Source organism: Rhyacophila brunnea, unplaced genomic scaffold (assembly GCF_057557595.1).
Source record: "Rhyacophila brunnea isolate RB1 unplaced genomic scaffold, BYU_Rbru_1.0 scaffold_19, whole genome shotgun sequence".
Lineage (NCBI taxonomy): Eukaryota > Metazoa > Arthropoda > Insecta > Trichoptera > Rhyacophilidae > Rhyacophila > Rhyacophila brunnea.
The window spans coordinates 10,148,331-10,173,617 of record NW_028232848.1 but is presented as its reverse complement, the minus strand read 5'-3'; the positions used below and the strand labels follow the sequence as shown (position 1 = coordinate 10,173,617).

General features: G+C 35.1%; 2 protein-coding genes across 4 annotated transcripts in view; one reads left to right on the top strand and one right to left on the bottom strand.

Moving 5' to 3' along the window:
* LOC147072726 (uncharacterized) overlaps nt 1-7,251 on the top strand; it is a 115,233-nt gene extending 107,982 nt beyond the window's left edge. The window contains exon 3 of one of the 2 annotated variants that reach the window (XM_085946165.1): nt 6,563-7,251. In XM_085946165.1, the coding sequence (XP_085802291.1) occupies nt 6,563-6,662 (100 nt within the window). In that variant the 3' untranslated portion in view covers nt 6,663-7,251. The remainder of the gene's footprint in view (nt 1-6,562) is intronic. The other variant, XM_085946164.1, reaches the window with a different exon arrangement.
* Nucleotides 7,252-7,910: 659 nt separating this feature from the next.
* Nucleotides 7,911-24,623, bottom strand: LOC147072725 (uncharacterized). Of its 2 annotated transcripts, none has more exons than XM_085946162.1 (7): nt 24,139-24,623; nt 20,669-20,703; nt 16,552-16,623; nt 14,975-15,028; nt 11,590-11,712; nt 9,545-9,621; nt 7,911-8,148 (listed from the first exon to the last, which is right to left on the bottom strand). In XM_085946162.1, the coding sequence occupies exons 1-6, from the start codon at nt 24,551-24,553 to the stop codon at nt 9,577-9,579; spliced, it is 744 nt and encodes a 247-aa protein (XP_085802288.1). In that variant the 5' UTR covers nt 24,554-24,623; the 3' UTR covers nt 7,911-8,148; nt 9,545-9,576. The 2 variants fall into 2 exon arrangements, with proteins under 2 accessions (XP_085802288.1, XP_085802289.1); XM_085946163.1 differs by having other exon boundaries at nt 9,572-9,621.
* Nucleotides 24,624-25,287: the final 664 nt, after the last annotated feature.

Sequence of the window (25,287 nt, the reverse complement as noted above, 5' to 3'; positions counted from 1 at the left end):
CTACGACAGTGCGGCGTCCGATTGTCCGGAGTCCAGTCGTCCCATTCCCTTCGCCACTGCGAAATATATATTATAATCACAAGGGTTCGCGCCAAAGGCTACTGCGATGTACTGATTTCCGTTAAGTTGTGTAATATATGGGCGACGTTGAAATGAGATCGATGCGATGAAAAGCTACATTGGTGTAGGCGTAGGATTTGTTAAATCGCATCCTGAGAAGGCATTCATGTTGCAGGGCTACATAATTTTTGTGCTCAGTGGCTTAAATCTCACCACAATCGCAAATGGGAGCTTCTTTCAAGACCCTTTTATGTTACGTAATTTAGACATGCTGATAGATTTTGTGACGAAGTGTTACGACGGTGATAGAGGGTGTAAAACATACCGAAAATTACAATATTTTTATAACGACCCCTAAACGTAACCATCGTCGTCGTATTGACATTATTTGTCTTAATAGCGCCTGTACACGTGCATGGAATTACTGTCGGCAATCGTGCTTATTTTAAAATATCGTGACAATAACTGTTTACACGTAAAAGTGTTGACTGCCTCTCCAATTTCATTCTTCAAGAGTAAGCGAGACGCGGTGTTGTCATTTTATAGTACTATTTTGACAGGACGTATTGAAAATCGGTGCACCTCAAAATGAGTAGTTCGTTTTTTTACCGGCAGGTTCGCCATTATCGTTTTACTGCGCAGGCGCAGATCTTACTTGCACATAAAAAAATCAGAACAATTCAGAAGCTTCCAAACGTGTTTGATTCATGCATGCAATCCTGCGAACTGCAGGATAATACATGTTTTCTCTATACATTTTCTTACTGTTGACAGTACGTATATCGCGACCATAACAAGAAAATGTACGTGTAAACACTCATATTATCGTGCAAGTTGCAAGATTACATGCATGGATCAAAAAAAATCAGAAGTTTCTGAATTTTTACGCGATAGTTGGAACTTGCATGACACATGACGCGCAGTAGTGAGTAAAATGATAGTGGCGAACCTGCCGGAAAAAATACGAACTAGGAAATAGAGACGTTTACCAATTTTCACAACCTATCAAATAGCTTTCATAGGCTCTACCCGAATTCAAATTAGCAATACCCGATGCGGGTAGAAGAATAGTTTTCAATAAGGCATATTCTCTCAGCCGGCACAATTTTCATTTGACTAGCATCAAGTAGAGTAGTTTGCGTGCCAAAGTCCTGAAAGAAACCTAGATAGTAAAGGCGAAGTATACATAAAGGCATCTAGAAAAGAAAAAAAAAACCTATCAAATAGCACCATTCAATGACAACGGCCCGTTTCGGATACGTTTGAAGATGAGATTGGCGAGACAGGCAGCACTTTTACGTGTAAACAGTTATTATCGCGATAGTTTAATTTAAACAATATGGATGCCAGTAAATCCATGCACGTGTACAGGCGTTATAACATCATGTAACTTGCAACCTTATATTTACACATAGCTGTTAACAGCAGTATCGACTATCCTGACAAATCGACCACACAAAAAACACTGTGGAAGTGTTGCTATAAAAAAAACTTTATTTAAATCGCCACACAATTGAAAAGGGCAATTAAATCCATTGTACACATCACTGGATCGTAATGAATCTGTCAATATGACAAGTTCGACGAGCAACACGTGTTTTAATTCAATCCTTTGGTCTACAATAATTCATAGCATACGTTGATTTTGCGTTGAAACATTATTACATTAGCGAGATTTACATCAATTAACAATATTAATACTATCGATTGATCATATTCTTCTTCTTCGGCCATATCCGACCCTTAGTTAGAGCATATGGACACCACGCGGCGCTTCCAAGAATGTCTGTCGGTCGCCAGCCTTCTTGCATCGTTCCAGGTCAAACCAGCATCCCGTAGCTCCGCCGCATACACTATATAGATATTATTTAGCGACCTTCAAGGACGCCGGAATCCGGTTGGCTTGAAGAACCGGCATCCGAAGCACGTGGCCGAGCCAGGTCCAACGTCGCTTCTTCACTCTCAACGTGATGAGAGGTTGCTAGGCTGCGTTCTCTTATCTCCTCGTTACTCCTAAAGACATACCACCCCACCGCACACCCAGTATCCGTCGCAAACATCTTTTTTCGAAGCTCAGTATACGGTTGCTCTGAGCCTTCGTAGGGTGCCATGATTCGCTACCGTAAATCAGCACCATCAGAATACAAGCATAGGCTGCATTTGGATTTGACCGAGTACCCAGATACTCCATTCCCATTCGGATAGCGAGCTCTCCTTGCAAAATTTACGTTAAACGCTTTTTGTTGAGCGAGCATAAGAATCTCGCTGGAGTGGGGGAAGAACAAACGTTCGCTCGCTTGGTCTAAATGCGGCTTTAAATGTTGTGAATTATTCGTTGAATAAAAAAAAATAGTTTAATAAAAGTAATTACTTAGTAATACCGGAATTCGGAATCCCGGCATTGCAAACCCTAATAGAGTGTATTTATGTACATGGCTACTAATAAGCCGTTTCCCGTCAAAATTTGACGTGAAAATTTCGGTAATTTATCAAGTTTAATAGTGATAATGTGGTCCAATTTTTTCCGTAAGGGAGGTTATTAGGTTGATGGTATATTTTGCACGGCATTGCCGTCCGGAAAAACCTTGTTTTAGGGGTGAAGGTTACGCGCTTGCTATTTCGGTATACTCTGATTCGTATCACGATGGCTTGCCACGCCACTCCTTACGTGTGCTAACGTAATACAATAATAAAAATACAGTGGCTTACTTTAATTGCGTCTTTTCAACTTGTGTCGTTGTCGAATTGCATCGCTAAAATATTTTGTACTCGAATTGCGTCGTTTTTGGAACTAAAAAAATGGTGTACCTATCTTAAATTATATTAGATTCCATTTATGTAAATATGTATATGTGAGGCGCCCAGTATCAAAGTGGCTCAAATGCACTTTTCAGCGTTATTTAAATGTTAATGCCAAAAAAATCTTTATACCAATATCTACCATTCTTACATATTTTGGGCATCAAAAACAGCCAGAACCTATTCTAAATAATCGACTTTTAAGATGTAAATGAATATCAAAAACAGCCAAAGTCAATATGGCCGCCATAACACATCTTTCGTCTGCAAGACCTGAAAGATCATCACTTATTACGGCCAAACTAGTATAGAGCTAAAATAGTAAGTATCAAAAGTGGCCAAGAGTATATTTTAGATGTCAAATTGAGCTTTGTTGATAAAGTTATACTTAAATTTACTATTTAAAAGTATTCAGGAAAGGTTAGAGTTTATTAAGAAAAATATACTTAATACTTAAATATACGTTGTTAAAAGTATAACGATAGCCTTCCTGTAAAAAACATCAAGGTCCCTTTGGCCCACTTTGACACTGAGAGCGTCATGTACTACTGATATATTTAAAAAAAAAATGGTATTTTTACTAATGTTCTCTAAAGAAAAAGACAAAGTATTTGTTTGTTTTTTAAGAAATACATATGAATTACATATTTATGCAAATAAATTACTAATCTTTTTGAACCACTGGATTCGCGCCAATGTGATTTATCAATTAAGGTGCAGGCATCATATCTAATTACGACGAGATTAACAAGGTAGTAATTTGTATATGAAATGCTTATTAAATTATTTTTTAAATCGAGGTATCGGTTAATTATTACAAATTTGATGCTGGAATATACAATTTACAAACATGCCTCATGTAAAATAACAAAAAGAGATTGCCTAAATCCCCCCAATATAAAGTTGATACCTAATTCTAAAATTATTTTTTCCTACTCTACTAAGAAGGTTGCGTTTATGGAAGTATTGTTTTTCCACAAGTATTACCACAAAATGTTCCCTATTATTATAAGGAACCACCATACAATATAATATTCACATATAATTTAATTAATACTTAACTGTTTTTTCAGCGCGTAATGCGAATGACAGCGACGCTATTTTGATTTGTTTTGTTCATCTGTCACTTGAAAATAATATATATTCAAGACATCTTCAAGTCTTGAAAATTGTGACAGGGAGTTAACATCCTGCTTTTGAGATTGGTAAAGCATGGCTGACGCCTTCTATTCATACGAGGGAATACTTTTAATTTAAATAGTAATTAATTTTAAGTGGACCAATATATATGTATTTATATGAAGTTTTCTTTTTTTTTTGAGAACGTAAAATATAAGTTGGTACTTCTCTTTCATTCAAATTAGGTGTAATGTTTTGTAGATACGTTTGTGTTGATAACAGACATGGTAAAGTAAAATACGGGCTGCCACTGGTAGTAATAAAAAAGTTCTAATAAATTATGAAATCTGCACACAGGTGGTGAATATAGCAAAAGTTGAAGGCAACATCGAATGAAAGGTCAATCTTTATAAATTGCGGTTAAAGGAATCTTAAAAAATAATCTATTCCTTTGGTTCAATTACTTACTAGGTGAATACTTATTTAACCATAAATGCATTGTTTTCATTACTATGTTTATTATACTAATTAGGTTTTATTATGTTTATTTATGTCGTTAGTTGGGTGGAAAAAACCTAATTTCATATTTTGTGATAATGATCAAAAATGATTTCCGGATTTTGATATTATGCTCTGGAACTGGTACTTATTTCAATTTATATGTTTACATATTGTAATGCGTTACCGTACGTTTCGATAGTTTGTGCAACGAACGGGAAAGAGTGAGACAAGCCGATACAACAGGCGCGACTTTGATACAATCAGCAATCCAGTCTGCCCCCCTTGTAAAGTACTAACTACACTACTGGTTCACTACGCTGCTGTCCACGAGATTCTCAGCACCCGCCTTCAGCACCATATTTCAATCATAACTTCTGCCTTTCTCCACCCAATTTTCAGTCTTCAGAGGAATACAATAATAAACAGATCAGGAAGACACGAGTTATACGTAGAGGTTGTGATAGAAAATATCTTCTTGAGAATTGTCGAGAAATAGTCAGAAACAACCAATCTCAAATCTCGAGAAATTAATTTTCAGAAATTTCGTGTATTCCGTTTCTCGATAAATCATCAATAAGATTCTCGAAAAATCGAGAAATTGTCACTGGGATAAAATAAAGAACATTTTTGTGAACGGAATTTTTGAAATTCCCCATTAAAAAAAATATTTATCGGAAGAACGAAAAAAAATTCTCTTCTTTCATTGTGAACGGAATTTGTTAAATTTCTCTCAAAATGTAAAAATTCTCTCTCTCTCTCTCTCTCTCAAAAATTCTTGGCCGGAAGAGTTAAAAAAAGGTCTCAAATTTCATTGTGAATGGAATTTGTTCAATTTCTCGAGAAAATAAAATATATTCTTGATTTCGTGAATTCTTGAATCTCTAGCTAGGAGCTAGGAGAATGGAGAAATTACAAGCTCTAGTCACATGAGATCTACTTTAGTCGCTTTGAAAACTATTGTGTTCTCCCAAATCGGTTGCAGTTTCGACCTAGCAAGCAGCATTAAAGCACAATGCAACTCGACGCATGTGGCAGCAATATATTTTTTTCAAGCGTCGCAGTTGCATCGACCAATCTGCGAATCTCCCTTTAATAACGTTTGTTTCTTGGTTTACGATTACGTCACATCGACGAATTCGACATGCGACGCATGGGGCGAGTTCTGATGTGCGAGCCCACTAATGTTTAAATTATATGCGTCAGTACTTCCCCTCTGCAACGTATATTTGACTTAGGTTAATCTTAAACAAAAATAAAAATAATAATTATTGTTTGAATTTACAATAGTAGTGAAAAAAAATAATCCCACAATTGAAATAATAAAACGTAAAAATACAGAGCTTATTTTATTGTATTAGAAAGACACCGTATATTTCAGTGGCGAAGGATGGAGGTAGGCCGTTAAGGTCCACCATAAATAGTGCACATTAAACTTTGTCAGTCATACGTATTTGTTTTCATTGAAATAATACTACAATAATTTTCAGATGGTGTTGGTTATTTTTCCATGCAAAAACCATGCCATAATAGATAATAGTCAAAAAATACTCGCCTATCTATAAAATATCGGAAATTGTGCAATTAAATCATCCACAACTTTGCCTATTTTATAGATAGAATAATATTTTTTATCTATTATAGTTTGGTTTAAACATGGCTTAATGAATTAAAAAAAAATGAACCATCAATATGTGTAATATGTATTTTTAATCCAACGAAAACAAATAAGTATTAATGAAAAAGTGTGCACAATTTTGTCGTATCGCCCAAAATATACCAAAACTATAATGGTTTGGTTTAGGCAGGGTTTAATTGATTTTTAAAAATTTACCAACACCATCTATGTATGACTTGACTAACAAAGTTTAATGCGCACCATTTATCTTCCCACCCTTCGCTACTGGACTATGGTCACTACACACTTGTGTATTGCGGACACTTGCTAGATGAGTTGCGTAAGACCTCTTTTCCTATCCCCTCCACTATTATTTTTTTGGTTTATTATTTTTGTACCTAATGAAAACCAAATCAATTATTGTAACCGATTAGTAAATTATTTTTATGTTTTTTTTTTCATTCGCAGGCCACGAGGCAGTCCACTACTAGTTGAAGATCCGCCCACTGACAGCGATGACAGCAGTGACGATGCAGACATCCACGATCACAACTTATTAATAGGGTGAGTAATTTTAAATATACCAAAACCTAAGGTCTTCTCGCAATCGACTGCAATCTATGGTGGTTTTGGCCAGGGTCTGATAGATTAATACATAATATTATTAGGGGCCCCAGAAAAACAAAAAATGCATTTCACAATAATTTTGTTATATTGTTGTTAGGATGGAAAGTCTTGGTCGCTCAAAGGAAGGCAATATTAAAAAGTAATCACGATCCTTGGCAATGAGTGTATGACCAAGAAGAAGAAGTAGTTGTAGAATACATAAGTAGTTCCTTCACGAATATTTGACATACTACAATATCTTTGGTTTGTCTTGTAAAGCTCATAAATTCATAATAACCTTTTTAACAAGTCTAGAAACATAATAGATTCTTTCCTCGACGTTTCGGGCTCGTTGCAGAGGCCATTATCTCCACCATACCATATCTCTTAATAATGGCCTCTGCAACGAGCCCGAAACGTAGAGGTAAGAAGGAAGAAGTACACGCGGTGGAAATCCAAGAATCTATTACTATAAAAAAACAACCGTGAAAGTCATGTAATCTAGAAACAGGTTTAGTTATTTTCGTTATGGTTTCGGATGTTCGAAATTTAAAAAAATCAAATCAAAAAGGTAACAAAAAACAAAAATAAGGACACGATTTTGGAGCTTTTAGTGAATTGATTAGACGTCTTATGAATGCAATAATCTAAAGGCGTGTACTCATTACCATTCCACATACTATAACTCTAGATGCAAAATAATTATTTTTTAGGCTCGTGAACTAATTATTTGGCGTCCACACTGGTTACTCTATCTCTAACTGTCACAGTTACGGCTCGCTAATGAGTACCCGGCATTACAGCGAGGTGGGTAGATATTCGATAATACTAGCGTTTTCAATACAAATTGGAGTTGATAAGTTTTACATGACGGACTGACGATATTCGATAAAAGTGACTTATTTCCCGAAGAGTACCTATACGAAAAAATTAAAAACTACACATTTAAAATTAAAATACGATTTACTCTTATTTTGTGCTATAATAAACGGTTTACCTACAATATAAACACTTATTTATGAATGTGAGATGATTTACTACGAGAATGCCGAGTTAAAATTTCGGAGATTTTGGAAAAAATAAGTTATTTACGTGGTTAGATTAATAACTTCTAATGTCAGCTTAGGAGTTTCAAAAGTGAGTTATTCCGTGAAGAAGTAACAGCTATTTTTGGGTAGGGTAGTTAGTAAAAATTAATAAAAAAAATCTATTTTAAAATCATATTGTAAAGTTGAATGTTGACACGTACGAAGAAACTCGAATTAATGAATTAAGTAGTATTTTTTAACATAGTGAAAATACAAAATTAAAATTATTTTATTTTAGACTTAGAGAATTAGTTCATTGCGGCTTAATCTGCTATAAAATTCTGGAGAGGTCTTCATTTAGTAGCCTCAGTATTGTAGATACAGTTATATGCGGATCATAGTCGTAAAATCACAGGAGACCTGGAATAAAAAATAAGCTTTTATTAGTCACACGTGTTGAATACATTCGCAAAATAAAAAATTAACATTTTTGTCATTGACTCTATGGCATAAAGCCCATTGACGCAGCGAGTGCGGCGCTCGCGCAAAATTTCTACAAGTGGCGCGTAAATCATCGAAAATACAACGTAATCAAATACGCCAGCGCACATTGGACTTGACGATGCCTTGTGCCCCGCCTGCCGCATGAGTCACCGTTTTTCGCTTCTCGGCGATACGATTTAATGAAAATACAAAGAAGTCCATTCATTGAACACGGCTACCAAAATCACGCTGCTCGAGGCGTCGTCGATCGACGGGCGAGAAGCAATTATTTAATAACAGAGAACTCTTTGTTTAATTTTATTCCGTGTCCTATATTTCGCTGGTTGAATAATGTCGTCGTAAATATTAATTACAAGCCCCGAAATAATATAATATTTTTATTGCTTTTTATTGCTTTGTTATGCTGCTTGGGCCGCTTATTACATAGGTGAAGGGTAATGCGCGGCAAGAGACGTGTGATTATGGTTATGAATAAACACTTCATACGCCGACTTCGCCCGCTCGACGCGTTCTATGGGCACTATCGCTATAACCTGTGGGTCTATTCTATATACTTATCGGCGGCTAAAGTGATAAAGTGATAAATATTATCAAACTAAGGGTAGTTTTGTATGAAAGTATTAGCACTTATTGTAACAATTACAATAAGATGTTTGTAATTGTTGCAATAAATGCTATATTTTAACAGCAGCAAGAGAGGTGCAGATGTTTAGATTTTGGACATTTGGACATCTCGCGGAGAAATTTTTTTTTCATTCAAGAATAATGCTGAATGCAATTTAAAACATCAATTTATATTATAAAAATGGATTTGAAAATGGAACGAGGTTTTACGTGTTTTCAATTGCTGACAGATAACCTATATTATGTGCTATTATAAAGTCATATTTTTATCTCTACTTATTTTACCATATTCTTCACTCTTGAATGAATTAAACTATTTTTATGGCAATTGTGCCGCAGAGGTGGACACGAGCTTTTATATATATATTTTTTTTACGAAAACAGTTTATTCCATGTAGACAATTATAATAAATACCTTTTTCTGTCGGACCATCGGCTTTCCGATAATTTTCATACATTTTTTCAAGATTATATGAGGTAATATTAAGTTGGGGTAGGTTAGGTTTGGTTTGGTCTAAAAAGAAAGTTGTAAAATCTCATGTCCACCTCTGCGGCACATTTACCATTTTATATATAATATATATATATTTATGGTGGTAATTCAGTTGCGGTAGGCTGTTACGATCTGCCATAATTTTATTTTCACAAAATCTAGCATTTTGTCATGTCAAATAGCTTGTTTTCATACCCCGCCTTGTTTGTTTTTGTCAGCCACAGTTATCAAGTTAAGTTCTCTTTCGGTTGACAGTCCGCGCAGTCTATTCCCTAAAACAAAACAAAAAAAACAAAGTTTTAACTAATTGAACAGAGGGGTGGGAAATTTTTAATGGTAAAATCGTTAATAGTGGGGTTTGAATTGTTGTCAATTAGTCTGTTGTTGATCTTAATAATATTAGGTATCTTAAAACAATCTTTATATTATATTGAATACAATGAAACCCCGATTCTACGATTTTCAAGGGACCCTAGAAAAAAAACGATCAATGCGGGATATTATACAAAAAAATAATTCAAGAAAACTCGTTTTTCTCCTGGATATTTCGACGTCTTGAATTATTTTCAGTTTCTCAGCTAGTATTCTTGTTTTCTTCATGGGGGGGGATGTTAGTTGCAACTTCGTGATACGAAATGCGAGGCAAGCCTGAACGTCGACCGACCTGTGCAAACAAAGCGACGCAACTGGAGTTGGGTTTCGGGAATTCTCGAGAAATTTTCGAGATTTTCCATCCCGAATCTCGAGTATTGAAATTTTTAACATTTAGGGAAATCCCGGATCTCGAGAATCTTTTCTCGGATTCGGGATTTCTTTATTATCAAATATTAATTGAAAAAACGATTTTCTATATGAAAAAAGAGGACAGAAACACAAAACGTTCAGACTGATCGGGGCTTTTAACACAGTTAACCAACGTCGACTCAAAATGAGCGCAATTTTTGCAACATCAGGGAATTTTGTGTCTCAAAAGTATACGCGATTATCAGACGCAGTGACAGTCTGTGTTTTTTTAAATTCTGTTTTAATAAGCAATGTTTTGAATTATTTTTGTTTTCCTACTTCTATTTTGTTTGTCTTCTTACATAATTAAAAAAAAAACATATTTTTTTTGGATTTTTTTTTAAATTTCCCGATATCTCGAGAATTCTTTTCTGGAAATCCCGAATCTCGAGATTGTGATTTTCTCGGGAAATACCTAACTCTAGACGCAACTGAAAGGTCTGTAATAGTATGTATCATAAATAATTCTACGAAAACGAAATGAAAAATATTCAACAAAAACGGACAATCAATAATATCTGTGACGGGACCATAATATTTAGACGATAGATCGAGGAAAACGATTATTGAACATTGTGCTTATGGGTGGTTTGGCGGGACTTTAAAAAATGAACGATCCTTGCAGGAAAACGATTTATGCGAGAACGGGAGATCGGGGTTCCACTGTACCAGTTTTATAATCAATTAGCAGGTATACCCGGTGTCGTCCAAGTAAAAAATAAGTGAATATATAATAATATTTTGTTGTGTTGGTTGGAATAGTTATATATACCTTCATGCTATTATATATTAATTAATAATAATATATACATAATTATTAGTTCCGTATACCTATGTGATTTTTATCAAATATAATAGATACGATAGAAGTTATCTTGAATAAATATTTAAGTGGGATACCAGAAAGTTTATCCGTGATAAATCCTATGAATTTTGACATACTATTTTTTATTTGTACACAAATAAATAGTGTGATATTAGAACGCTCTTATTATCATGACTCGATGACCCAGTATTAAACAGTAACAACTCAAAAAAATGTAGTTTTGAGATAATCGTGTTTTAATATTTTGAATATTTTACAATACACAAGATTTGACAAGTTTCAAAAGGATACTTGTCAGAATTTATGTATTCTAAATTGAAACGTATGGTCAATCGCCAGTTTTAAATGGAAACAATTCGAAATGGATCTGTACAAAACCGGTTTTGTTTGAAAGTTTGTAAAATTTCTTATGGGTTTTTTGGCTCTCAAGGTATCTAAATATTTTTTTTCAGTTGTTTCTGTACAAAATCAACAAGAGCTCATTTTTACGAGTATTTTGATACCAATATCGCGAAATGTCGAATTTTTGACTTGTTAGCGTTCAATACTGGGTCATCGAATGTATGAGCAGACTTCAGTGTAATTGGAAAGTTAATGTTTCATAACAAATACCCAATATTTAATAACATACATTCGATCCTGGTAATCCTTGGACACCTGGAATTCCAGGGGGTCCTTGTAATCCTGGGATACCCCTGTCACCTTTGACTGATGGACCAGGGGGGCCTCCTAGACCCATCGGTCCTTTCTCACCCTGCATATAAAATCATATACAAAAAAATAGTTTATGGACATATAACAAGATAATACTTAATGCTTTTTATTAAATTTGTTTTATTCAATAAAAAAAAGAATGGTTTACAAATTAAAATATAATTAGTTACAAAATGGCTGCCATAACGCAGTTATCGAGGCCGATTACCACCTAAAACATGTTTTTGACATTATTAGCTTCGTCGTAGACTTTGTTGCTTTGGGTCTTACAGACTGCTTAAAATTGACAACAGTCTTAACCTCGACAAGCTTCAGTAGAGTACTGATCGAACTTCTGTTCACAATATATATCTAATAATTATTAAAGTGTAATATATGTATTGTTTAAAAATACAATCATCTCACAATTAAAGTGATCTACATGATGGTGATGATGCTTCTATTTTTTCTAAACCCTTTTTAAATTAAATGATACATAGCACAAACAATCGACGTACTCTCAAGCCTGTTTTGAACTAATTAAATATCATCATCAGCCGGGGTCAATCCACTGCTGGATGAAGGCCTCCCCAAGCTTTCTCCAACTCTCTCGGTCCTGTGTCGTTCGCTGCCACGTATTTCCGCCGAACTTTACCAGTTCGTCAATCCAGCGGCTTTTAGGGCGACCCTGTGGCCGTTTCGTACCCCTTGGGTACCATTGGATGACGGCATTTGTCCAGCGGCCGTCCTTTCGGCGAGCAATGTGCCCCGCCCATCTCCATTTCAGCTGTTTGGCAACGTCTATTACATCGCGTACTCTTGTCTGCTTCCTAACCCATTCGTTTCTCTTACGGTCCTTTTGCGTGATGCCCAACATGCACCTCTCCATTCCTCGCTGTGTGACTCTTAGCTTTTGGACATCTCTCGTGTTGAGGGTCCACGTCTCGCAGCCATACGTGAGCACGGGTAGCACACATTGGTTGAACACCCTACGCTTAAGAAATAATGGTAGGTCACTCTTGAAGATACTATTCAGACGTCCGAAAGCATTCCATCCCAGCTTTGTTCTTTGAGCAATTTCATCGTGCATGCTTCCGTCTATGGACACCTGCTGTCCGAGATAGATGTAGCTGCTGACTTGCTCGAGTTGGGTGCCAAAAATACAGATAATCGCAGGGTCCGAAAAACAGTTCCTCATCACTTTTGTCTTTGAGACATTTATCTTTAGACCGACCGTTTGACTGACATCCGCGAGTTCTTGCATTCTACCTTGGAGGTCTTTCGGGTCTTGTGAGAGTATAACAATATCATCTGCAAAGCGCAGGTGACTGAGGTGCTCTCCGTTAATTGGAACACCCTTTTCCTCCCAATCAAGTTTCCTAAATAAGTCCTCAAGAGTAGCGGTGAATAGTTTAGGTGAAATGGTATCACCTTGCCGGACACCTTTGTTAATGGGGAATTTACACGACCGTTTGTGGAGTTTCACGCATGCTGTGGCATCACTGTATATACTGTTCAATATGTTTATGTTGTAATGGGACTAAGACCGGACGCACAAGCGGTGTCGGATTTTTAATCCACAGACTCTGGAAAGATTGCATAGTTCAATTTGATATCTCCTCAGATAGAGTAGCAAGTTTAACACTTCAGCTCAGCAAAAGATACCATATTCTGCTTTTGCAAGTTTATGCGCCCACTCAAAACTCACCTGATGAAGAAGTGGAGGAGGTATATGAAGAAATCAGTACGTTGAAAAATAAACGGAAATGTCACTTCACTATCATCATGGGGGACTTTAATACACGAATCGGATCTCAACACCAGGATGATGTAGCGGTCGGGCACTTCGGACATGGCACCATGGATGGCCGAGGAGACATGTTAGTGGAGTTTGCGGAAAACCACAATCTCTACATCATGAACTCATTCTTCAAAAAGAAGCCTTCCCGAAAATGGACATGGCGAAGCCCAGCAAAACGAACCAGCGAAATCGACTACATCCTCACCGACAAGAAGGATATTTTTCTAGACTGCACAGTCATTAACAGATTTAATACTGGCAGCGACCACCGAATGGTTAGGTGTAAAGTACGATTTAACATCAAACGTGAGAGATCCAAACTGATGCAGAAGCTCAGAGTCCGCAGAGGTTTGATAAGCAGAGTCGAATTCCAACAAGAGCTGGAGAACAGGCTAGCGGCTTTCCAGGCTGAAAATGACCCCATCTCCCTACAAAACACCGAAGCAATAACAAAAATTATTATAGAATCTTCGGAAGAGACAGTTGCTGCTGTGGTTGAACGAGTAAGCAAACTTTCAAAGGAAACGTTGGATCTTATGAAGCTGCGTAGGAATGCGAAAAGCGAGCAACAAGTTGCAAATGATCTCGAGTACTCCACGCTGTGCAAAACTCTACGTAAAAAAGTACGAGAAGATCTTTGTAAGTTCAATATGAACCTTGTAAAATCAATTGTTGCGTCAGGAAGGAGCTTACATAAGAACAAGCAGGGTATAGGGAGACGGCAGATCACGACACTAAAAGCGCAAGATGGAAGTATCGTGCGTAACTGGGATCATCTACTGGACACTGTTGTAGAGTTTTACAGCGCTCTATACAAAGATGACACTGTCATCAATTCAGATCTTCCGGTGAACGGAGAATATGGAGATCCTCTTCCCAAGGTTACAACCACAGAGGTGGAATATGCTATTATGTGCATGAAGAGTGGGAAAGCCCCGGGAGAAGATGGGCTGACTATCGATGTTCTCAAACGGGCCGGGAGGACGGTGAGCGAAGTGCTCGCACGTCTGTTCACGTCTTGTCTGCACGAAGAGAACATCCCAGAGTCATGGAAAAATGCCTCCATTATTATTCTCCATAAGAAAGAAGACACTGAAGATCTGAAAAACTATCGACCAATTAGTCTACTGCCAATTCTGTATAAGGTTTTCACGAAAATACTCTCAAACCGTCTCGAAACAATTCTAGACGAGAACCAATCAAGAGGGCAAGCCGGATTCAGAAGAGGTTACAGTACTATTGATCATATACAGGTCGTCAGGGAAATCATAGAGCGCTACCAGCAATACAAACTGCCATTATATCTTGGTTTTATAGACTATGAAAAGGCGTTTGATTCCATCAAAAAATTCTCAATTATAGACGCCCTTAGCAACCAAGGAAAATTAAATATAAAGAAGTTTTATTACCAGTATCAAACGTCTGAAAGACCAGTAGCGTAGTGCAAAATGAAATAGTGCCGGGGGTAACTGTTTTCAAAAATCTTACACCACCCCTTCGCTTAAAACGATTATGTACGTACCTTAATCATTATAAGAGTTTGCGCTGATATGTTGAGACCAGCCGCTGCCAAGCCCTGAAATCGATATCAATTTTATTACGTAGCTATAACATGGAAAAACTTTAAGAACATACATATTAGAAAAACAATTTAAAAGAAGTTGGGCTATCAATGAAAGTTTGTCATTTTTTATAGCGTTTCTTTTAACCAGTTATATGCCTTCAGCTCTACAGCCTTCAGTTAGGTATCTCTTCCGACTTTAAACGTAAATTACTAGCCACTGTCGATTGATTTGCAGAATCTAAAAAATAAACACACAGCGACATCTGTCTGAATAATTATGAAGACAAAAATTATCGGTATTACAGTTTTAGTACGAGCATCGCTCTACATTCAACGTGTGTCGTTAAAAATCTGCGACCTGTCAGATACTGCCATAGTAATATCGTGATTAGTGAGCCATAGAAGAGGTTAACCTTTTCATTCGTAGCATTCGAGCGTTCGTATATTATATATTTTTTAAATAAGAGGGTATATTATTATAATTATTATTACACTGCATACAATACTGCATACAAGTTAATTAAAAAAAAAACTAAGAAACAACGAATCTATTGTGTCTTGTAAATACGTTTGTGTTTTTAGTATTTTATTTAAGTATATGTTTGTAATTGCGTGGGCGATTATAATAATATTTCATATTTTCGTGATCAATTTTATTATTTTGTTGTTTAAATCTTGCCGTCTTCCATTTTGAATTTTGTATTGAGCTGTCAAAACAAAGTTGCCATGTTTAATAATAACACCAACTCGATACCCTAGTTCAATAGGGAAACAACTCAAGAAACCTGGTTCTATGTTGGTGTTTGAAATTTTTGCACAAATTCTCATTTCAATTTTAAAACCTTGATTTTTTAGGTAAAATTCCTTGTTTTTAAACACAAAAACTGAGTCAATAATAACGCAATGTGATAAGCATTCTATATAGGACCTACTAGTTTAAATTATCGCAATTAGGTAGGAGGCTCGTAGCCTGGGAACTAAATCTGTTCTGTGCTCGTATAGCTGTAATGTACTATTTTTATATACTGTTTCTAAAATTTAGGTTATGTTGGGTTAGGTTAGGTTTTGCTTTGCATGTGCGCTTCTGTTATTTTACATGAGAGACATTTCTAAATTATAGAGACAACTTAAGATTCCTAATTATATTTTATTAACAAGTGAACGCACCTTTACTATTTACTGCAAAATCAAACTGATTTATGAGGTATTGCTATTTAACAGGGCTCGAAATGGACGGAGCGCCGTTCCGGTTCATAAAATCCCCAAAATTATCGCTCCGTCTCGTGGAAAAAATAACTTGGCCATCTGAGCAAGATAGGCCATATAATGAAAAAATCAAACATTTACTTTTATAAAATTGATAACTATGTTAATATTTTCGTAAAATTATTGACCGCTCGGGTTCGTAACATATTCCATTTTGAGCGTTGCTATGAAAGTTATTTTTCCAACAAACTTAATTTTAGACCAACCTAGTTGTATTAATGCTATGATAAATTTTTTATTATTTACTATAATATGTATCATTGAAATACCTTTATTATTTTATGGACATCCTTAGCGACGTTTGAAGAGGCACCGGGAGGTCCTTTATCTCCTTTTATCCCCTAAAACAATAATTGATATGGTGTTTTAATAAATATTAGTAAACTCATCTTCTTCTCGGTCGTTCCCTCGTGGCCGAGGATTGTGACCATCGTGAATTGCAGTCAACCTCTGAACGAAACCCCTATGCCGTGTTCCAACGTGGCGGATTTTGTCGTTCAACTGTATGTTGAATATTAAACAAGGAATCGAAAAGAATGTTTGTACGTATTGATTTAATTTTAACCGATAGTCGTAATCAAGATGGCATCATGTCAAACAAAAAAGTTTGACGTACCGTGTTATTACCTTGGTTACTAAGGACAACTTGCTAGGCAACCAATTAACTTGTATGAGTAGCTAATCACTATTGAATAGACAAAGTAACAAGTAACTCAACTTCGTTCAATTTATCTTGCAAGTTGATAAGCATTGTTGAAATATGGTTCGCACTTATCAATTGACTTTCAACTGTCATTCAACATACAGTTGGACGACTAAAATCGCCACGTGAGAACGCGGCAATAGGTTCTTTTAAATTACGCGATTAAGAGGGATTTTAAAAGATCTCTAAAGCCTAGTTCAGATTATGTTACTATTATAGTTGAGTGGCGAGTAATTTATTAAAATCATTTAGTCGACTCAATTATTAGCTCGTATTCTTATTTGTCCGGTGGTTGTTTGTCCAGTACAAATCTTGCAATCGATTTTTAACTAACTTCCCGACTAGCTAGACATTTGAAACTTTTAGAATATATCAGAACACGACGCCAATGCATTCTTTTAATTTCTTTAATTCTTTTAGCCATCTTGATGCAGAATTGAATTCATTTTCAGTTAATTCTGTTTTGTGTGAAAAAAAATTTCGACACCATTATTGGTTGCTAAGCGGATGGTCCTAGCAACTAAATTATTAATATATACGTGCGTTACTATGGAAATCAAAATGAAATGTCAATATAACATTTCAGTATTCTATGATCTTTTAAGCTAGTCAAGTCAAGTTTATATGATTCAACAGAAAATTTAAAAACGTTTATATAAAAAGTTCTTTTTATCTTGTAATTATTTCTTTTTAAGTTTTAATAACACCCTCCACCACTCTTCACTAATTTCAACATTATTAGTATTATAATAAAGATATCGTTCGTTGGAGCGACTTTAAAATTTGAGTCGGAATATTTAAATCATGATTGCTTTAGGATATTTAAATATCCACTCCATAAAAAATAAACAAGCTTTCAGTGCTCTCCATTGATCCATTTTTTTTCTCGCGCTAATTTCTTCATCCAATGTAGCCATTACAAATTTATTTATATATTTTTACTTTATTTTATGTTGTACTCATCTTGACTGGACAATTTTCAAATCTCTCAAGTCTCTAATGGACAATTTTCAAAAAAATATTAAAACGTTTAGTGGTGAGTAAATCACTCGCCTTTCGAAATACTAGTATAATCTGAACCAGGTTTTAGTGATATCTAGTAACGGAATTACGAAAAATTCGATCAAATACAATAAATTTATAAATAATAATAAATAAATAGACGTTAGGTACTTATAGGTACTTTAAAAAAATATATGTAATATTATTATTTATATTTAAATGATTATATTATGATTTAATAGTTGGTGAGCATGTAAATATGCAGACTTAAATAATGATTTAATCGTGCATATGTTTAAGTTCCAACGAAAAAAGAGTTTTTTATTTTATATAAAGCCTTAGGCATGGTAATTCTCAATCCGCAATAAAGAATACATTAGTAAAATGAATTAAAACTACTAAGTAGTAGATAAAAACTGATTAAAATACCTCGTCTACGTTCTGTATACGTGTCTACGACAGTGCGGCGTCCAATTGTCCGGAGTCCAGTCGTCCCATTCCAAAAATGATCGTTATTATTAATTAATGATTAATAAATTCACAAACCATTTAACTCCATGATAATATCATGTACAACAGAGTTTCCCAAATATACCGGGTGCACGTGGTACACCAATGTGCCTCAAGATATTGTGGCGTACAGTCAAATTCGTGCGTTTTATCATCTTCGTGTGATTCGTCTTTTGTTGTTAATTAATTTAAATACTTAATATTATATTATGGTGCAACATTCCCTGTAATTTTCAATTGTGTGTGTGAATCATAAATTCATCTGCAGTAAAGTTTGTACAAAAAATATGTGCGTATTTACCTTTTTTGCGTCGATAAATAAACTCGTCAATTCATTATGCAACGAAAAAAACTATATACGAACACCAATTGGATTAACCACATAATGATTGATGCATGCCCCCCACAAGGGGGGACTGACAGGGCTCTAGCCTGGGGCCCGGCGTTGCAAGTCGATAGACACTCACCACAAATTTCTTCTAAGCCCGCTCTCACATCAGAACTCGCCTTGTTTGCAACATGTCGAATACGACGATGTGACGTCATTATTGTTATTCAAAAAACACACGTTGCCAAATGGAGCTCCGCAGATTGGTCGAATGCGACTGTTTGTTTGAAAAAAAACATCTGCTGTTGTAAATCGACATGTTGTATGCGACTCAACCTACTTGTCGAAACTGACTGAAGAGTCGAAGTCGCATACAAACACCTACGAATCGGATATTCCTATACCGGCTCGCCGATCGCCGCATTCAAATACCTATACGTTTTTAAGGCTATGCGCGACTGTCGCTAGGCAGATGCGGTCTTCACAAGCAACACTGGATCGCCGCTCTCGCAAGGTTTGATTTATGGCTGTGCGGCACACGAGGCGAGTTTAGATGTGAGACGCGACTAATAGTAAAAAAATTCGCTTGCGGCGCTATTTTGCTTGCAAAATATTAACATTTTAAAATAGGTTGTTATGCGATGCAACTTGATGTGCTGTGATTATTAATATTCACGTATAGAATTTGATGTTATTAATTGTTTTTAATGTATTTCCTGACTAATAAAAATAGCTACTTATCCAATATGGCAAAGTGTCGCATGTTACTTGACTACCACAAAAGGGGGTCGCAATCAGTGCTTCATAATAATAATTATGATCACTAGTGCCGACCACTCAATAATTGAAATGATTTTATTTCGTGGAACTTCATGGAACCGTCGGGAACCACGGAATACCATTTGGGGAACACTATTGTAGATCATCACACTGGCCTCAACATTAAAAATGGGTAGGGGGGCCGCCAAACACCCTAGCCTAGGGGCTCGCTTCAGAATATGGGGGCCATGGATGGATGTATACACTTACTGTAATACTCAGTTGAAGTATGATATTATTGTACCTACTATAAACGTTTAATTCGGAACCTTAAATATATTTTGCCTCATGGAACCACATAGTTCCGCGAAGCTTATTTGGGAAACGTTAAATTAGGGTCACCAGATGAACACATGTGAGAAAATTGCGACTTTTTTCCACTGTACATAGAACAAAATTATCAGAAAACTTATTTTGGTACAAGTTGGTTGTGGGGAAGCCATCGGCAAACACATTTTGAAACTAGCCGATATACTGGATTATTTGTTAGGTTGGGTTAGTTTAGGTTAGGTTGGGTTAGGTTAGGTTTTAATTCTTGAATTCATGAATTTTGCCAGCGCTCGAAATGGAAAAGTTTACGAACCGGAGCGCTCGACAATTTTTCTGAAGATATTTACATAGTCATCAAATCGTATATGTATTTTATTTCTATTCTATGGCCAGTCTAGCTCAGACGGTCAACATATTTTTTCCACGAGACGGAGCGTATAATTTTACAAATTTCACGAGTTGGAACGGCGCTCCGGTGCGTTCCGTTCCATTTCGAGCCCTGAATTTTGCCCAAAATCGGCAATGACAATTAGCGTGGTTCCCGCCTGGCTTCCCTATAACCGACTTGTACCAATATCTTTTTAAATCTCATAACTTTATGACTACAATTATTTTTCGCTAAGCATATTAAGAAGGTTCCATTAGTTTATGAAAAAATTCCGTGGCTAAGTTAAAATTGGGAAACGCTGTATTAATGTAGGTATTGCTAGAGAACATGAAATTTCTACTGTATGTAAACATTTTTATATCTTACTGTGAGTCCTGATTCACCGGGTAGTCCTGGCAGACCTGCAATTAATTAAAAAACATTATTATCGTATATAGCAGTGGCGATGGGTGGAAGTAGGCTGTTAAGATCTGCCATAAATAGTGCACATTAAACTTTGTCAGTCATACGTGTTTTTTGCGTATAACGCATAGTAGAATTTCAATTTTATTATTATTAACTTACTATGAAATGTTATACCGTGATGTTGCTTCTCAGTACGGCTACCAAATTTTAACACAATATAGGGTACTGTTCGATTATACGGAATACAGCGGAAAACGCATTTTGAAAATAGCCGATAAACTGGATTATTTGTTAGGTTAACCTAACCAAACCTAACATAACCTAACCTAACCCAACCTAAACTAAACTAACCCAAACTAACAAATAATCCAGTTTATCGGCTATTTTCAAAATGCGTTTTCCGCTGTATTCCGTATAACCTAACAGTACCCAATATAGTTAGCCATATTTTATACTAAATTAACTAAAAAAATTACTACTAACGTTATAACACGTGCTCGCAGTTTTTAAATGAATGTAGTCATTTAAATCAACATTTACCGACGACGTTTACAAAAATATTTAATTCAGCCGTAGAAATTCTACTTTACTCTAACGCAGTGGTCTCCAAGCCCAATAGGGATTTGAGCTACTTTCAGATATTGAAATCGTTTAGTGAGCTAAGTATACATAATATTCCTTCTTTATATTGTTTTATCATCGTCCTTTATCGTAGGTACCTACCATACATAATATTATTATATTACTTAAAATACATTAGGACATTGGACTTCCAATAAAACATAAAATGCGTACTTTAATTATTTATTTATAAACAAAATAATAATTAAAAAATATCTTGAAATAAGTGTGATTAAAAGTAAAAATAATTAGTGAATAATTACAAGATAAAAAGAACTTTTTATATACCACGTTTTTAAATTTTCTGTTGAATCATATAAACTTGACAATTCTATGTTTTAATAATTTAGGACAAATAAAGCAATTGTCAACTAATTATTTTTTTGCTACTCGTATTTTGCAACAAACAAATATAGAATACTGAAATGTAATTTTGATTTCCATAGTAACGCACGTATATATTAATAATTTAGTTGCTAGGACCACCCCCTTAGCAACCAATAATAGTGGATTGGATTACGGATTTCTTCCGAAATAACTTTTCATACAAAACAGAATTAACTGAAAATGAATTCAATTCTACTTAAAGGTGGCTAAAAGTATTAAAAAGAATGCATTGGCATCGTGTTCTGATATATTCTAAAGGTTTCAAATGTCTAGCTAGTCGGGAAGTTAGTTAAAAATCGATTGCAAGATTTGTACTGGATATACAACCACCGGACAAACAAGAATACGAGCTAAGAAAAACGTGGTAAAATGGCATTCACTTTCCTCCACATTTTTTTAATAATCATTATTCATAATTCATAATTAAATAATCTTGTCACTCCCATCCGAATGCAATAATTATCAAGATGTACATCTGTGAGTCTGTTTCTATATTTACTTTTAACCACCATCATAGTGGAAAACGTTGATTCACATAAGCAGGTACTTAGTACAAAACAATGCCTTCATTTTGAGCGCAATAATTCGAAATTAATAAAAGAAGCTGAAATAAATTGTCCAAGCAGCTCAACTTTTTTATAAATATGTATGATAAAATAAACTACGCGAGCTACCGAAAATGCCGTCGCGAGCTACTGGTAGCTCACGAGAGACCGTTTGGCGATCACTGCTCTAACGCAAATTGAGGAGATATAAGCGTGCCGAATACTTTCTCACTCGCATTTATGGTTCCTTTTTGTTCAGGCCTCGTTGCCTGCCATTGGTGGAGGTATCCCACTTTCGCTGTCAAGTGAAATTGATATAGTACAAAACTTAAATCAATTAGAATTAGGGAATCCAATCCCGAGCCAAAATTCTGATCCCGGAATTTCGGGATTACAATTTGACAATCCCTTGATCCCGGGACTGGTACCGGGATTGGCATTTTTTCCATTGTTAATATAAAATTTTTATATTTACAAATAACATTGATAAAATTGGTCAAAAATAAATCTAGTATAATTTATACTATTTAAGACATTTATTGTTAATATTGTATACGTTCGTAAATAACAGTGGCGAAGACTCCATACTAGGCGATTATTTAAAGCCTACCTTCTTAAGAAAAATATTTTTTAATTGCATATTGACATATTTATATACTTAATCACTTCATTATTTTATGTTATATAAACATAATTTATTTTGCCAACGAGAGATGTCGTATATGTAGGAATGTATTACAGTATTACACAGTTTACAAAACAACTGCAAAGGTATTAAAAAATATACCACAGCGCGCCGTAAATAAATAATAAACGCCGCGACGTCTCGATGTAAATAAATCTCCGATTATGTGTGAAGTAATTCTGAATTTTTTTCGTATGGACTTTACGTCTCGTAACCTCAGCAAGTCTGCTGATTTGTACGAAATAACGTAAGCTCCTATCGCAGAGCCTAAAAAATTCGCGCATAATAATATTGTCACGACTGCGCACTTTGTCCAAAATCATTAATAATGAGATATTAAAAAAATAATTTCATCGGCGTTTAATCGAATATTAATAAATAAGTAAGTATAGATTGTTTTTATAAATACAAATAAATTTTATCTAATGATTTTTGATGGGTATACTACATGTTTTGAAAAATACGAAATTTAAACACATCGCTCATTTTTATGTCGTCAATGAGTTTTTGAAGTTTCATTGAATTAGTGTGACGTTGTCATTAAACTAGTGTGTACCTATTCATTAGTAGTAAATATCGTACTATTCTCGTAAGTATACCTGACAAGTGTGCTCTTTTTATCAGATCTCCACAGCCTACCTCTTTCCAAAAGTCACCCTTCGCCACTGGTAAATAATATTGTAATATAAATAGTAATGTGAATTTAATATGAGATTGCTGTTTCTGATAGTAAAGACCTAATGAATGGGTTAGCGAGATTTAAAATAGTAAAGCAAATCATGGTATACGTACGGCCTTTCCGCTTCATAAATCTAATTAGTCAGCCAAATATGAAACTGCCGTAAAACGTATGAGATCATGGTGGAATTACTTTGTAGTGCGAAGCATTGTTTTTTTCCAATCTTTCTCATTTTTATTAATTTATGTGAAAAAATAAAATGAATCGGCAACTTACACATGGGTATAAATCAAACTTCATTCAAACTCAGTTTATTTCAAATGTAGTTATTTGTTATTAAATGTATTTTTTCTGCTAAGTATATTTTATTTTTCATAAAAATTGATAAAAAAAATCAATCCCGAAAGTTTCGGAATTATGTTTATCAATCCCGGGATACATAGGTATCGAAAATAGCTCGGGATCCCGGGATTGGAATCCCTAATTAGAATGTATCATTATAATTTGAACGTACCTGGTGGGCAATCGCAAGTACTGTTGTACACTTGGCGCTTCTTTCTCGATTTTACTGCATCATAACTAGAATCTTCATCGTCATATAACATAGCTCCGTTTTGCTTAAATTTTTCCAATACCTTGATGTATACCTTCTCAATAAAATCATCCTGCAACTCCAATGGATGCGGATCCAAAGACGGCGCACTTTCAAAACGGTTTACTCGCAAAGTCGCTTCAAATAGATTCTCCTCCAAAGTATTGCAGTTGTATAAAGAAAATATACTCATAGACATGCTTATTATAAACATGCCACATATTAACAATTTGTAAACAAACGAAAAATTGTTTCCGTGATCAATTTTATGCATCTCTGAAGTATTTTTATAATAAGTATTTACGTCTTCGTTCAGTATGAGTGGATTTGAATCCATTTGTTATATCTATTCACAAAACAACTCGAATTTAATGTATTGTGCACACTTGTGAGATTGAATTGTAACTATTTTACTTCGATCGCATTAATAATGTAATTAATATTTTTATCGCTCTAAATAATATGATAAATGCTATCGGCGGTTCAAACTACCTACGCCTCTGTACGTTTTAAAATTTTGACAGACCTGAACTGGAATAAAAACAATACTACTGGCTAACCATAAGAACAGTCAATATTAAATATTTTATTAAATAATTGTAGACCCGTTAGTGGTAGCCGGTGACGTCCCATGGGGAGGACATACCAGATAGGATAATAAAATAAGCTATATGGCAGAAAAATGCTTGATTTTCTCAAAAGTATGTTTAAAAAAGAGTCTAGAAACTAGCATTTCAAAAAAATATGTAAGAATTTCATGTTTTTCGTGCCCAATATGGCCGAGCAGCTACCGCTTGGCTTATAATGTCTTGGGTCCCGGGATTGGTAAACATAATCCCGAAACTTTCGGGATTGAGTTTTTTTATCAATTTTTATGGAAAATAAAATAAAAACGAAAATATGACAGAAAAAATACTTTTAATAACATACAAATACATTAGAAATAAATTGAGTTTGTATGAAGTTTGATTTATTACCCATGTATTGCCAATTCATTGTATTTTTTCACATAAATTAATAAAAATGAGAACGATTGGAAAAAAGTGATTCCACCATGTTTTTTAATGCATT

What these genes read in the sequence shown, in the direction of transcription:
- LOC147072725 (XM_085946162.1), bottom strand. Translation starts at nt 24,553, where the DNA reads ATGGATTCAAATCCACTCATACTGAACGAAGACGTAAATACTTATTAT. An exon ending in TACTTGCGATTGCCCACCAG is followed by an intron (nt 20,704 to 24,138) that starts GTACGTTCAAAT and finishes AATTAATTGCAG; the next exon opens with GTCTGCCAGGACTACCCGGT. An exon ending in AAGGATTACCAGGATCGAAT is followed by an intron (nt 9,622 to 11,589) that starts GTATGTTATTAA and finishes GTTTTGTTTTAG; the next exon opens with GGAATAGACTGCGCGGACTG.